General features: G+C 33.5%; 1 protein-coding gene across 1 annotated transcript in view; it reads right to left on the bottom strand.

The window, feature by feature from the left end:
* Positions 1–3,618: 3,618 nt before the first annotated feature.
* Positions 3,619–14,092, bottom strand: part of LOC127855531 (bcl-2-like protein 2) — a 36,140-nt gene continuing 25,666 nt past the window's right edge. Inside the window, exons 2-3 of the mRNA XM_052391249.1 lie at positions 11,790–11,945; positions 3,619–9,775 (exon numbers count right to left, since the gene is read on the bottom strand). Of these exons, the coding sequence (XP_052247209.1) occupies positions 11,811–11,945 (135 nt within the window). The 3' untranslated portion in view covers positions 3,619–9,775; positions 11,790–11,810. The remainder of the gene's footprint in view (positions 9,776–11,789; positions 11,946–14,092) is intronic.

Raw genomic sequence — 14,092 nt, 5'->3', positions numbered from 1 at the left:
AAACCTAAACGTGGACCCTAAGTTCAAGGTCAAGGTCACAAGGGAAAAAAAATTGTGCGTATGGAAAGGCCTTGTCCATATACACATGCATACCAAATATGAAGGTTATATCTCAAGGGACATAGAAGTTATGAGCATTTTTCGAAACCTAAACGCAGATTTTGAAACCTAAACGCGGACCCTAAGTTCAAGGTCACAGGGGTAAGGGTTAAAAAAAATGTGTGCGTATGGAAAGGCCTTGTCCATATACACATGCATACCAAATATGAAGGTTATATCTCAAGGGACATAGAAGTAATAAGCATTTTCGAAACCTAAACGCAGATTTCGAAACCTAAATGCGGACCCTAAGTTCAAGGTCAAGGGGTAAAAAAATTTGTGCGTATGGAAAGGCCTTGTCCATATACACATTCATACCAAATATATCTCAAGGGACATAGAAGTTATGAGCATTTTTCGAAACCTAAACGCAGATTTTGAAACCTAAACGCGGACCCTAAGTTCAAGGTCAAGGTCACACTAGGGCTAAAAAAAAATTGTGCATATGGAAAGGCCTTGTCCATATACACATGCATACCTAATCTGAAGGTTATATCTCAAGGGACATAAAAGTTATGAGCATTTTTGGAAACCTAAATGCAAAGTGTGACGGAAAGACGGACAGACAGACAGACAGACGGACAGTCCGATCACTATATGCCCCCTTTTCTTCGAAAAGAGGCATAAAAACATCCAACCTCGAATAACAATTAAAACATAAATGAAACACCACTACACTGTATTATTATGAAAACATTAATAATCAAAGGGGAGTAACTACTGTAAACTTAAATGCAATATTTAAAAGAGTTGTCTCACATGTTACATGACCTTAATTCATGACTGTTTGCAAGCCTTTTTACTATATAAATATAAGGATAACTGCCCCGTCCCCTTGGCAACCATGTTTTTCAACAGACCGGAACCATTTTCAAACTTAATTCACGTATCTAGGAAACAAAAGTTCTGACAAAGTTTCATGAAAATTGGGCCAAAACTGTGACTTCTAGAGTGTTGACATGTTTTCACTATATACATATAGAGAAAAATGCCCCGCCAACTGGCAGCAATGTTTTTTCACCGATCTGGACCATTTTCGAACTCATCCGAGAAAACAATAAAACCAATGTTTTGACAAACTTTCATGATGATTGGGCAAAAATTGTGACTTCAAGAGTGTTTACAAGGTTTCTCTATAGCCAAATAAGGAAAACTGCCCCGCCCACTGGCGACCATGTTTTTTAACAGACCGGAACCACTTTTGAACTCAACCAACATATCATTAAGACAAACATTTTGACAAAGTTACATGAAGATTGGGCATGAAATGTGACTTCTACAGTGTTTAAAAGTTTTTTCTTTTTTTTGACCTAGTGACTTTGTTTTTGACCCGGCACAACCCAGTTTCGAACTCGACCGAGATTTTATTGGGACGAAGCTCCTGACCAAGTTTCATGAAGATTGGACAATAAATGGCCTCTAGAGTGTTTACGAACAAATGTGGACGGACGGACGACGGACAAAGACTGATCACAAAAGCTCACCTGAGCAATCAGTTGAGCTAAAAAAACAGGTATAATTGCGGCCAAGTAAATTTTAACCACTGAATTTATTTCTAGAGTTGGAAGTATCGCCGACAGAACATATCTCAAGAAAGTCACATCCAAAGTAACGCTTAACGTTGTTCTTTTAATCGACACACTACTAACGGTTTTATATAATATTATAATTGTATATTTATTTCAAACATTCATTTCAAGTTCTTTAACTTATTTATCTATAACATTATTTTAATTAACTTAAACTGAAATATATACAAATAAATTAACGTGTTATAAATTCACCAGCAGATTTTAGTCTCAGGTGATAATTAACACACATAACAACATTTAATTTATCATTTATTCTACAATACAATAATCAGTCAAGTAACAATAATATAAAACAGTAACAACACATCAAAAACGTTGGTCATTATATACAAACTGAAGACCGAAATGATAGGAAAACTACAAATGACATATTGTAGGATTAGTACTATTATTATTACCGGTAAATTTTCATTGAATTATAATAAAGGAAAACTAAAAGTCTGATAACAGTATCTTCTCAACTTATTTTAGTAGAGTTGTTCATTTTTGGAAAGTATGAACTTACCCTTAGAATAAAATGGCTAAACTGAACGAGTTTTAGGAATGGCAAACACACATATTTGACTCGTTTTCTCTTGAAGCAAATGTACATGTATTTTGTCCAAACTACATGGCTTGTGATAATTCTAACTTGTTACAATATCAAAATATGGGTTAATCATCCAAAACGAGTACTTGAAAATATACACCTGTTATTAAACTTAGCATATTTTGAATTGAATCAATCACAATCAACAACTGACAACTGCATACAGAATATACAACGGCCTACAAAAACACACATTTTCTGAATATTTTCTTTTCACAATAGTTGACGTATGATTTATAAAGAAAGAAAGAAACTGATCTAATTCAAATGATAATTATTTCACAGGTCAATATATTGAACCACTTGTAAGCAGTTTCTATGTATACATGTACAATAATTAGGTAATTACTTGCTGAGTAAAACCAAACATAAGTTTAATGACCTCATGGCACATTTCACTGTTGAAAGTATTGGATTTTTCTGCTTTTTTGCAACACAACCAAATGATACAATAAATATAATGCTTATTTACACCATCAACCTGTTTCTTATTTACAAACATGCCATTGCAATTTAGACACATTATAATATTGTTGTTTATTTAGTTCACAATGCAGATACATGCTGCTCTAACAGCTCTAAACAATAACAAATTATAAATGGGACTTGTTTACAGATTTGTATATTTAAAAAAAAATAATTAAAAACAACTAATACAACTGTAATATTTGGAATAGTTGTTTATAATTAAAACAGCAGAGAAAAAGCTTTAACCCTTTACCACTTAGATACATATTTTGACACATTTGCAGAAATTTACATTTATTTAAAGACCTTTCTTACTAAATTCAAGTTTTAAAGGCTTCATTTCCAACCCTTAGTTACTTATGAGCAGCAAACAGCATAAAACCTGAACAGACTGCAAGTTACTTGCAGGCTGTTCTGGTTTTACACTGGTTGCAAAAGCTATTGTCACTTTGCTGCTTATGAGGGAAAGAGTTAACCCTTTGCATGCTGGGAAATTTGTTGTCTGCTAAAATGTCGTCTGCTGAATTTCTAAAATAAGCATTTTCTTAGAATTTGTTCAAAGAATATTATCAGAATAGCAAACAGTTTGGATCCTGATGAGACGCCACGTTCTGTGCCATCTCATCAGGATCCAAACTGTTTGCAAAGGCCTTTAAAATTCAGTTCCAGCGCTGAAAGGGTTAACAAAAAAATGTGCCTGCCTTGTGGATTATACCCGGGACCTCTAGAAGCAAAAGCAAACTTGCTACCACAACATCAAGTACCGGGTAGACATTTTAACCTGATCCGTAATTTACATCCTATGCCGGTAAAACCCATTTTTGCTAAATTATTTATTAAAAGTGTACAAATAATTTATTATTTTCCGCTTTCAATTGGTGAGTATCAATCAATAAACAAAAACTTTTAACATTTTTTGTCAGAAATGTAATCTTTTTTTTATATCTAAGTTAACAATGTGAACATTGAATAGTGTCAGTGTTGTACAGAAGAAAAGCTCATCATAAACTTTAGATCATTTTTTGAAAATCTTACTTCAATGTCCCAAAAGGCAAGCCTACATGGGCCCATGGCACACCAAAGCCATGTTGTAACATATTTATAACATACCTTAAACGCGTAACAATGCACTGCATAGTAAAGCACAATTACTTAAGTACCGGTATGTGCATTGAATGTATGTTTGTTATTTTTATTTAAAAACAACGCAAAAAATAACTAAAAATTACCTAATGTGACATCATCTGTGCATGTACCTTATTCCTACCCGATAAAAAATCTATAAGATTTTAACCAAAAGAAACCCATATTTGTTACATATCAAAACAAGTGTTGTGTTATTACCAAGTTATGGATTATAGGTATATTCTATCATCATATTCATGAACTTGTCTATCTAATCCCAAAAATCCCAATGAAACTGCAAGCGTACATTTCAAAGCAGACATATGTCAATTGCTAATGACGCCTTTTACAGTAAACAAGGTCGTGTGAAAAAGATAGTGTATTCGATACCATCAGGTATTTGGTACCACAGAAAGTAGAAAAGCAACATAAGCCAACCTTTTGGGTATGACTGGCCTTCTAAAAGCCACATCAAAAGAAAAACAACAGTATTTTGTTACTATTTTATAGTTAGGTATGTTATATAATATATATATATATATATTTGTATATGTAGCATTCTTACAAAATAACCTAGTGTGCCTTTTCAGAACTGACATATCAAACATATGATTTTGCCACTAAAAGGTTTAAGTACCTAAAGCAAGGTCACTACTATAGTCATAATGGCCTGCACATGTCATTTTATTTCAATTTGAATTTACTTCTACTGTTGGACATTTCAGATTATATTTTTTATGTGAAAACCGATTATTTCTTCTGCATACAAATAAATATTTAAAATCATAATTTATCATGTTTGCAATATTAAATTATTTACAACATTTTACAGTAAAAAGACCTCACCATCAAAAAGTAAGAAACTTAATGACTTTTAGGAATCTCCTAACGATTTCCCTATGGATATTTATATCATTATGCAAAAACTTTTTACATCTTGCAATTTTTACTTTACATCAGTCAAAGACATAAACTTAATTATTTTTTTTTATGTAATTGTGTGTACAAGTAAACTCATTGCATATTTGGTCAAGCTAATGTAATAGCATTAACATCATGCCTTTGAAACAACAAATGAGCCTCACTCTGCGAAAAGGGGGTTTAATGCATGTGCTTAGTGTCGTCCCAGATTAGCCTGTGCAGTCTACTAAGGCTAATCAGGGACGACACTTTCCGCCTTAACTGGATTTTAGCTAAAAAGAGACTTCCCTTAAACAGAAAATATCATAAAAGCGGAAAGTGTCATCCCTGATTAGAATGTGCAAACTGCACAGGCTAATCTGGGAAGACACTTTATGCACATGCATTGTTTAACCACTTTTTCTCAAAGCTGGATCAAATGTATGAATGATCACAAAACCGCAAAATGCCCATTCCTATTGGTCCAATTTTATTTAAAAAGTAAATCAACAAACTCATAACAATACCTAAAGAGTAAATACATAATTACATGAACAAAAGTGTGTGTGTGTGTTTTTTCACACAGAAACAAAACATCAAATGAAGAAATTACAGCATGAGTGATGAAAATGGAAGGAGGTGGCAGGAAATCAATTTGGAAAAAAACGACAGGAAAAAACTAAACATATATAAGTTCTCAAAGGAAATGAACATGCGACTTTGGACTGTTGCCGGGATTTTTTTCAAACTACATGTATGTGATTTAATGCAGATTTACTGTGTTTCACTGTACAACTAATATTGTATGGTATTCATGACATTAAACACGGCATATTCCATCAAAGGGACTTGTTGACAAACCAAAATTTCCATGACATTCATGTTTCCTACTTCTAAAAGACAGTTTCCTTTGATATTTAACACATATACAGATTTCCTGCCTTAAATACTGTAAATGAGTCAGAATTTGTAGTTAACATTTTACAATGGTGCTATTTCTGATAGCATTGCCACAAAATGATATTCTGCATAATGAACAGAAATGAAAAACATAACAACAAAGGTTTCAAGACAAAGTCATACACAGTATATACATGTATACAAGCATTAATTCACAATATTGCACAAATCCTTTTCCAGCAAACAATCACACCCACTTTACATATATACATGTTTTTAGGTAGGATATTCAAATAGATTCTGAAAAACTTTTAAATTAAGAAACAAATGATTTACTACTAATTGTAAAAATTGCATTGCATCCAAGTAAAATTATCATCTTACCAAAAAAAGAATACTTTTTCACACAAAAAAACAACACACTGACATAGAAAAAAAAGAGCATATACATGTTGTGTATTATTAATGATGCAAGTTTTGTTTAAAAATAACTCCCGCAATTTTACTATTTGGAAAAATGAATTGTTAAAAAATGCTGTGACATCAAGTTTATAACACAAAGTAGTTAAATGAGCAATATTATAATATCTTAGTCTGTAAAACTTTCAACAAAATGGTTTTTTATCAGAAATCTAAAGAAATAACAATCCCAACCTCAAATCTCGTAATAACCATTCCACAAAAACCAGTGTGACCACAGTTGAATCTTATTTAGCACCAATAATGATAAGCAAATATTGTATATACATTTATTTTATTTCTGAAAGAAAAATAATCATGTCATTAATTTCAAACTACTTGCTGCATAATTTTTTATAGCAATTATAGTTTTATGTATTGTCTGATACAGTACAACCATTGCTTGAATTATGCCCGAAATGCTATCACTTTAATATTGGTACACGCAATCGCACAATAATATTAAATCAACTAAATTGATAGTATTCAAGCTGACATTGTCTGAGATAAGAAAGTTAAAATAACATTGACTGGCATAATAATTGTTTGTACAGCAAACATTTGAGTCACAAGTAAAAAACTATGGCAACAATTCATGAGTAATACTACATTTGTAAATGAAGAAAACTATTAAAAGCCATGAAAAAGCTAAATGTTCTGGCTTGACTTTTTGGACAAAAAACCCAATCATTCTAAACTGATTAAACACTGATTTACTTGTAATTGTCATCCAATAGTATTTCAAATCAGTCCTTTGAATACAATCAGGAAGCAAGAAAAAATGAGCATTATTAGTTAAGGTCACATTATCTTTTTGGGGGATTATTTTCCTGGGGAAAGATGCTTTTGCAAACCATAAATCGTGCTTTTTATTTAAAATGTTAATTATCTGACACTGATTAACATTTTCATATTAAGTCACATTTTAAAGACGTAAAAAATGTAATTAATATTTAGTTTTAGTCAAGTAATCTATCACTACAATAAAAGAAAACATTTGTTTCCATTCAGATCATGCTATTAAAAAATTTGAAACATTCTGAAGTCTAACAAGAGCTTCATCATTTTTCATAATACAAATTCACTCATTCTTCATAAAAACAATTCATAAACGACACTTTAATTACTGCTTATTTTAAAAACGAAATTTCACAAATATATTTTAGGAATGAAAAAAAACTTTAATAAATCCAAAACAATAATCAATAAGATTCTGAAAAGAATCTAACCTAAACAATCTTCATATGTCGAAAAATAAGCGAAACAAATAATCATCATACAAAAAGCAAAAAACACAAACTTTGACATATCCGTCCAAATATCACTCCATAACAAATGACAGAAAATGCAGAAATAATACAACAAATATTTGATTGTGGTTTCAGGTCATATTGATATTAAAGACCTTTCTTAATTTTGTTCCTAGCACCATAAGAGCCGAAATAAAACAATGTCTTGAATTCTAGTAAGATTACAAATACAACACCAGAAAAGCTCATTACAACACAAACAACAACTATCTTTGGTTTTGTTTTCATTGTTATGCATATTTTTTTTTAAGATGAACAACTGTTATATAACAGATAATATTTTCATAAACAAACCTTAAGAAAATAAAGTTACTGACTTGATGTGAATGTTTTTTTTGTTGAATAATGATATTTGTTATGTATAATGTTATTGAAACGATTACGTCAGTGTGAGAAAACAGTTGCCATGTTCTTCAATTATTTGAAATTCAGCTTACTTAAATACAGCATACAAAAACAGCATCGATTAAAAAATTAAGATTTCTTTATTATGTTTAAATGAACCAAAACATTAAGATAATTTTGACAGATTGAAACGAGAGAAACTGTACAGAGCATAATGACAAAACTGTCGTCCAAAAAGCCACATGAATTATCAGTAAGTATTTATGTTGATTAACCTTTCCAGCTTTTAACTGAAACATTTTAAAAGTATCGTTGAAAACAATGGATTCTCCCCTTATATCAAAGTTTAACCTTGAGAAAATATATTATTAGCCTATGTGACTTTGACCTTGACCCCAGTGACCTCAAACCTCATCAAAAGGTAGAGGTCTGTGCAAGGTACATGTACCTACATGTCAAATATGTAAGAGATCGGTAAAATATTGAAGGCGCTATGAGAAACTGTAACAAAGGTGTGACCGAAGGGAGGAAGTAAGGAAGGACAAACTGGCAACTAAATGCTCCACCGAAAATTTTCTTGAGCATAACAATATAACTCGCAATCACAAGAGCTGACAAATGAGGTAGAAAATGCCTACTATAAGCTAGATACTTATATTTACAACTGCCTTTACAACATTTATCACCTTAATAAAATAGTGACTATAGTTGTGTATTTCAACAGACATCTCCATCCATGTGAAATAAAATATAGGAAAATCTGAGTTCCAAGAATTTGTTGCAACAAGAGCGCCAAAGGCTCTATGGCGCTCACCTGAGACCCAAAGGAACTTTACAGTTCAGAGCAGGTAGTTCTCACAAGGTTTCAACATGGGCTTGTATGGAAAACTGCCCCAACAACTGGCAGCCATTCTTTAACTAATCATTTTCAAACACAGCTCAGAAATCTTAAGGAAACAATTTTTTAATGTTCTGTGCAAGTTTTACCATAATTAAGTAAAAAACGTGACCTCGGGAGATTTAAGTATACCAACATAAGGAAACTGCAGCATCTAATGGCAGTCAAGTTTTTCCATGGTAGGAACAATATCCCACTCATCAAGAGGATCCGACTAAGTTTCATGAACATTGGGCAACAATCCATATGGTTCACAGTATTTTCCTTTAATTTTGCAGAATGATCAAAGTTTTTCAGCCTGTGTGACCCAATATCAAACTTTGCAAAGATATAATTGGAACAAATGTTCTGACCATAATTCATGAAAATTGGGCAATAAATGTGACCTCTGAAGTGTTCAGAAGCTTTTCCTATCATTTGACTTAGTGACCTTGTTTTTTTAGATCCCTTAAAATCCAGTTTCGGCCAATATATCATTGAGACAAATGTTCTGCCTTAGTTTCAAGATGATTAATCAATACAATGGGAATCATGAGTGTTCAAAAAGCAAATTATGGTGCACAATGCACTACACACAACTGATAAAAGGCAATCACAAAAGCTCATCATGAGTACGTTGTACTCAGTTGACCTCAAAATATAAGAAATTAAAAAATATATCATTAACAATTCTTCTACACAACTCTTGATGTTGATTGGTCGGTTCTGGCAGCCATATTGTCTGGGACAGCACAATCCCAGGATCCTTTACTGCCTAGATCTGTCCAGCAGCAGGATGTATTTATGATTTTCATGCTTTCTTACTTTTGCAATAAAATCATAACAATGTAACTGATGCTTATTAAACATTTTAATGTTTGTTTTCTTGCTGAAATATTCTGTGCAATCAGCATGTTAGTTAAACTAATTTTCAAGTAAATCTGTGAAATTCCCCTTGATTACATGAAATTCCAGATATTGCTCAAAGTCTTTCAAGAGACCAATGGGGCGGTTTCTTCATCAGTTCTTTTTTTGTGTATCCGAACCATCTTTTATCTGTTTGACTTGATTTTGTAGCTGTGTTTGCGTAATTTTTCTCCACCAGATATATCTGGAAAAAAACAACATGACACAAATGATAAATTACACTAAAAATAAATACATATGTATATTAAAAAAACCCATAATTACGGCTCCATATTATTCTAGATGCTTTCGTTGGCATCAACAAGATCAAGGTAGGTTGTCTCTGCGCCTCATTTAATTATCCCATAAAAATATCAGATAGAAACCTACAGTGGCCTAGTGGATATTGTGTTCGCCGCCCACATGGAAGGACCTGGCTTCAATGCTCACCCAAGCAGTGTTAATTTGCTGTGCTCCAAAGGCACTGGTTCTACCTAGGAAAAGGATTCCAAAGTGTCTTAAGCTTTTGATGAAAGCAAGGAATAATGAATAGGCTTCAATCAACAAGTTGGTAGTTGGGTTGCTGCAGAGGGGGGAGGGGGACTTGGATCTGTGACTACCAATTACCACTCCTTTCTCCTAACTAAATTAAAACAACAGCAGTTCCCACAATTGTGTATCCTGAGCAAATTAATCTACTGTTGTTTTATAATATCAATGCATATTATTCCTTCAATGTCAAATGATTTAAACAACAATAGGCCCTAAGGAGTTGAAAATAATAATCAAACAAGAGCACCGCATAACAGGTGCCAACGCTCGGCTGCGCATGCATTTTTGAATAAATGAAAGCTTGTCAGAATTTTTTCTTTCTTTTTTTTTTAGAGGTCACAGTGACCTTGGCCTTTGACCTAGTGACCCAAATATGGGTGTGGCGTGAAGAACTCATCAAGGTGCAGCTACATATGAAGTTTCAAAGTTGTAGGTGGAAGCACTTTGATTTTAGAGCCAATGTTTAAACCTTGACAAAATATTAAGGTTTTAGCACGACGCGGGCGGCGGACGACACGACACGACACGACCAGCTGGCTATGACAATACCTCAGGTTTTCTCCGAAAACAGCCGAGCTAAAAAATGAAACATTCTAGGCACAATTTTATTTGTGAACCCCGCTGAAATATCATTTGAACAAAATTAATGTTCTGCGATAGGTTTATGATGAGGTAAACAAGTGACTTCTAGAGTAAACATGCTTAAAAAATTATTATTTTAAGCTCATATTACCCTGTTTCTATCTCAGACAAGATTTCTTTGAGGTAAAAGTTCTGACCAAGTTAAATGAAGATTGCCTAATCAATGTGGCTATATTATATATAATAGCGGCAACAAGTTTCCACCATAGCCTTATAAGGCCCCTGACTCCAATGTTTTTCAAAAGAACCATTTTCTAAGTAAGCCAAGATATTATTACAACAAATGTGCTGACCAAGTTTCATGAAGATTGAACTAAAACTGTGAATTCTAAAGTGTTAACAAGGTTTTACTATCGCCATATAAGGAAAACTGCCCCGCCCCCTTGTGGCCATGTTTCTCAACCAACCTGAACCATTTTCAAACTGAGCCAATCTATCATTAGAACTCATATTCTGACAAGTTTCATGAAGGTTGGTCTATAAATGTGACTTCTTGAGTGTAAACAAGGTTTACTATAGCCATATAACAAAACTGCCAACCAACTGGAGCCATAGTCAAACTAAGCAGACATATCATAAGAAAAATTGTTCTGACAAAGTTTCTTTAAGATTATTCTATAGAGTGTAAATAGTGTCTAGAGTGTAAATAGGCTTTCATTTGACATTGTGACTTTTTTTACTTCAAATGACCCAATTTCGAACTCCTCCAATATATCATTATAAAAAATGTTCTGACCAAGATATCAGGATTGGACTATAAATGTGGCCGCTAGAGAGTTAACATGGTACATGTAAAGGACAGACGAAGCACAACGGACAAAAGGCGATCACATGAGCAATTTGCGCTCTGGTGAGCTAGACATAACACATGGTAGAACTTCAAAATATCAAGAATGTTAATCTTTAACAATACCTGTGAGGGCTGCTGATTTAAAAAGAAAATTTAAAGTGCAAAAACTTGAAGAATCAACAGTATGTACCCCGTACATTCATGTCTTAGAACAAATAATTAAAAAAATACTTACAATGGATCATTAACAGAACTGTTAGGATTTCTGGGTGAAGATTGCTCCAAGGGCCAGAACTCCTACGGCACCCACAAACCACTTCCCTAAAGATGGCCAGCCATTTTTTTCATTCTTCTTCTCAGCAGCCTGGTCATAAAACTCAGATAACCCATTCTGGAACAGAGAAACAGCCAATTCATAAAATAATAATTCAAGAACAGAGAAAATCACTATAAATATTTTTAAACTTCAACTAATTAAAAAATTACAGCAATTAGCATACTTTCACCACTTTCGAATTTCTGCCATTAATTATGAAATTATTTATCTACAAACTAATTTTTTCTGCTGCTGCTCATGCCACTACTTGCCTAACATCTATTGCTCACAGTCACGACAAATACTTAAAACAAGAGCTGTCAGAGGACAGTGCGCTCGACTATTCAAGTGCATGACAGTATAATAACGTAAGCCATCATGGGGAAATTGTTCATATTCAATAATTTATTAGACGATCTTTCAAAAATAAAAAAAAAGGAAAAAAAAAAAAAAAAAAATGGGGGGGGGGGGGTGGGGGGGGGGGGGGGGTGAGGGGGGTATAATGTGGGGTGTGGTAATTTATTAGATGATGTTTAAAAAAAAATTGGGGGGGTGGGGGGGGGGGGGGGTAGGGGCTGAGAGGGGGTATAATGTGGGGTGTGGTAATTAATTAGATGATGTTTAAAAAAAAAAAATTTTTTGGCGGGGGGGGTTAGGGGGGGGGGGATTCTGGGTAGGGGCGTGGGGTATTGTTTGGGTGGAATCCATTGTGGTATTCAGGTAAGTGTTGTTTTGTCAAAGTAATAATAAAATGTGATCATAAATAAAGAAGTTACGGCAATTTAAGTAAAATGTTCAATTATCTAAGTGTTAAAGGGGCCATTATTATGTCAAAATGCTTGAAACAGTGGTCTGCTCTTCTTTATAGGTTGGGGTCATGTTGGTAAACAAGTATGCAACATATAAAAGCAATATGTCAAAGGATATAGGAAATATTTGGAGTAGTACGCAAACTTTAACATAGATTTATCAATAATATGCATATTCTAAGTATAAAAGGGGCAATAATTAAGACAAAATGCTTGATAGAGTTGTCTGCTCTTGTTTATAGGTTGGGGTGATGTTGGTAAACAAGTATGCAAAATATGAAAGCAATATGTCAAGGGACAATGAAAATAAATGGGGTAGTACGAAAACTTTAACATTTGCTGCATATTCTAAGTGGAAAAGGGGCCATAATTATGACAAAATGCTTGATAGAGTTGTCTGCTATTATTTATAGGTTGGGGTCATGTTGGTAAACAAGTATGCAAAATATGAAAGCAATATGTCAAGGGACAATGAAAATAATTGGGGTAGTACGAAAACTTTAACATTTGCACGCAGACGCAGACGCCGGGGTGAGTAGGATAGCTCCACTATATATATATATTTCATATATAATAGTTGAGCTAAAAATGACTTATCAATGATTTATGAAATGCGTTAATAACAAGCATGACAAAATGATTTTGCAAGTGGAAGCCTCAAGTCCATTTCTTAAGTATCATCATGCAGTGCTCCAGCTAGGATTTGAAAAGGGCAGGGGGGCTTTTTTGTCAAAAGGGCACTTTCGACGCGCAGTATATTGTCAAAAGGGCATTTTCGACGCGCAGAATTTTGTGAAAAGGGCACGTTCGAGCGCGCGGGTGTTTCTGGAATGCATCCTATTGCATGTTAATTTTTATGTTATAAATAATTGTATTATTCCCATTATTATTAAACCATTCAAATATAATGTCTACAATGAGGATTAAAATAATTACAATGAAATAAGAGATTTATGAATTATCATATGTAATAATAAAAAAAAAAAATTTTTTTTTTTTTTTTAGAAGGGGGGGGGCCAGGGCGGGGGTTCTGGGGGGCAGGGCGGAGGTTCGGGAGGGCAGGGCGCGGCGCCCTTCGATTTAGGCCTAGCTGGAGCACTGATCATGGAATGAGCTAAACAATTAGATCATGACTAGACAATTTAGTGACTTCATTTTTACATTTGGATATTAACCTCTAGCATAGCAAGAATTTTGCAAATAAAAAATATTATGCATTAATATATTCATAAGCAGTCTTTTTGTTCTTATTTAAATAAAAGGTAATCAAGCTCATGCAATGCTTGAGAATTCTCTAGACAATCTGCATATAGCACTGGGGTAAAGATCATTATCTCTTTAAAACTATAAATCGTTACATCTGACATATATAATTGGCATTTTTTCTATTGCCTATGGCCTAAATTGATAACT

This window comes from Dreissena polymorpha, chromosome 13 (assembly GCF_020536995.1).
Source record: "Dreissena polymorpha isolate Duluth1 chromosome 13, UMN_Dpol_1.0, whole genome shotgun sequence".
In the NCBI taxonomy this organism is placed as follows: Eukaryota; Metazoa; Mollusca; class Bivalvia; order Myida; family Dreissenidae; genus Dreissena; species Dreissena polymorpha.
The sequence above is the reverse complement of the archived record's forward strand: the minus strand, read 5'-3'. Positions and strand labels throughout refer to the sequence as shown.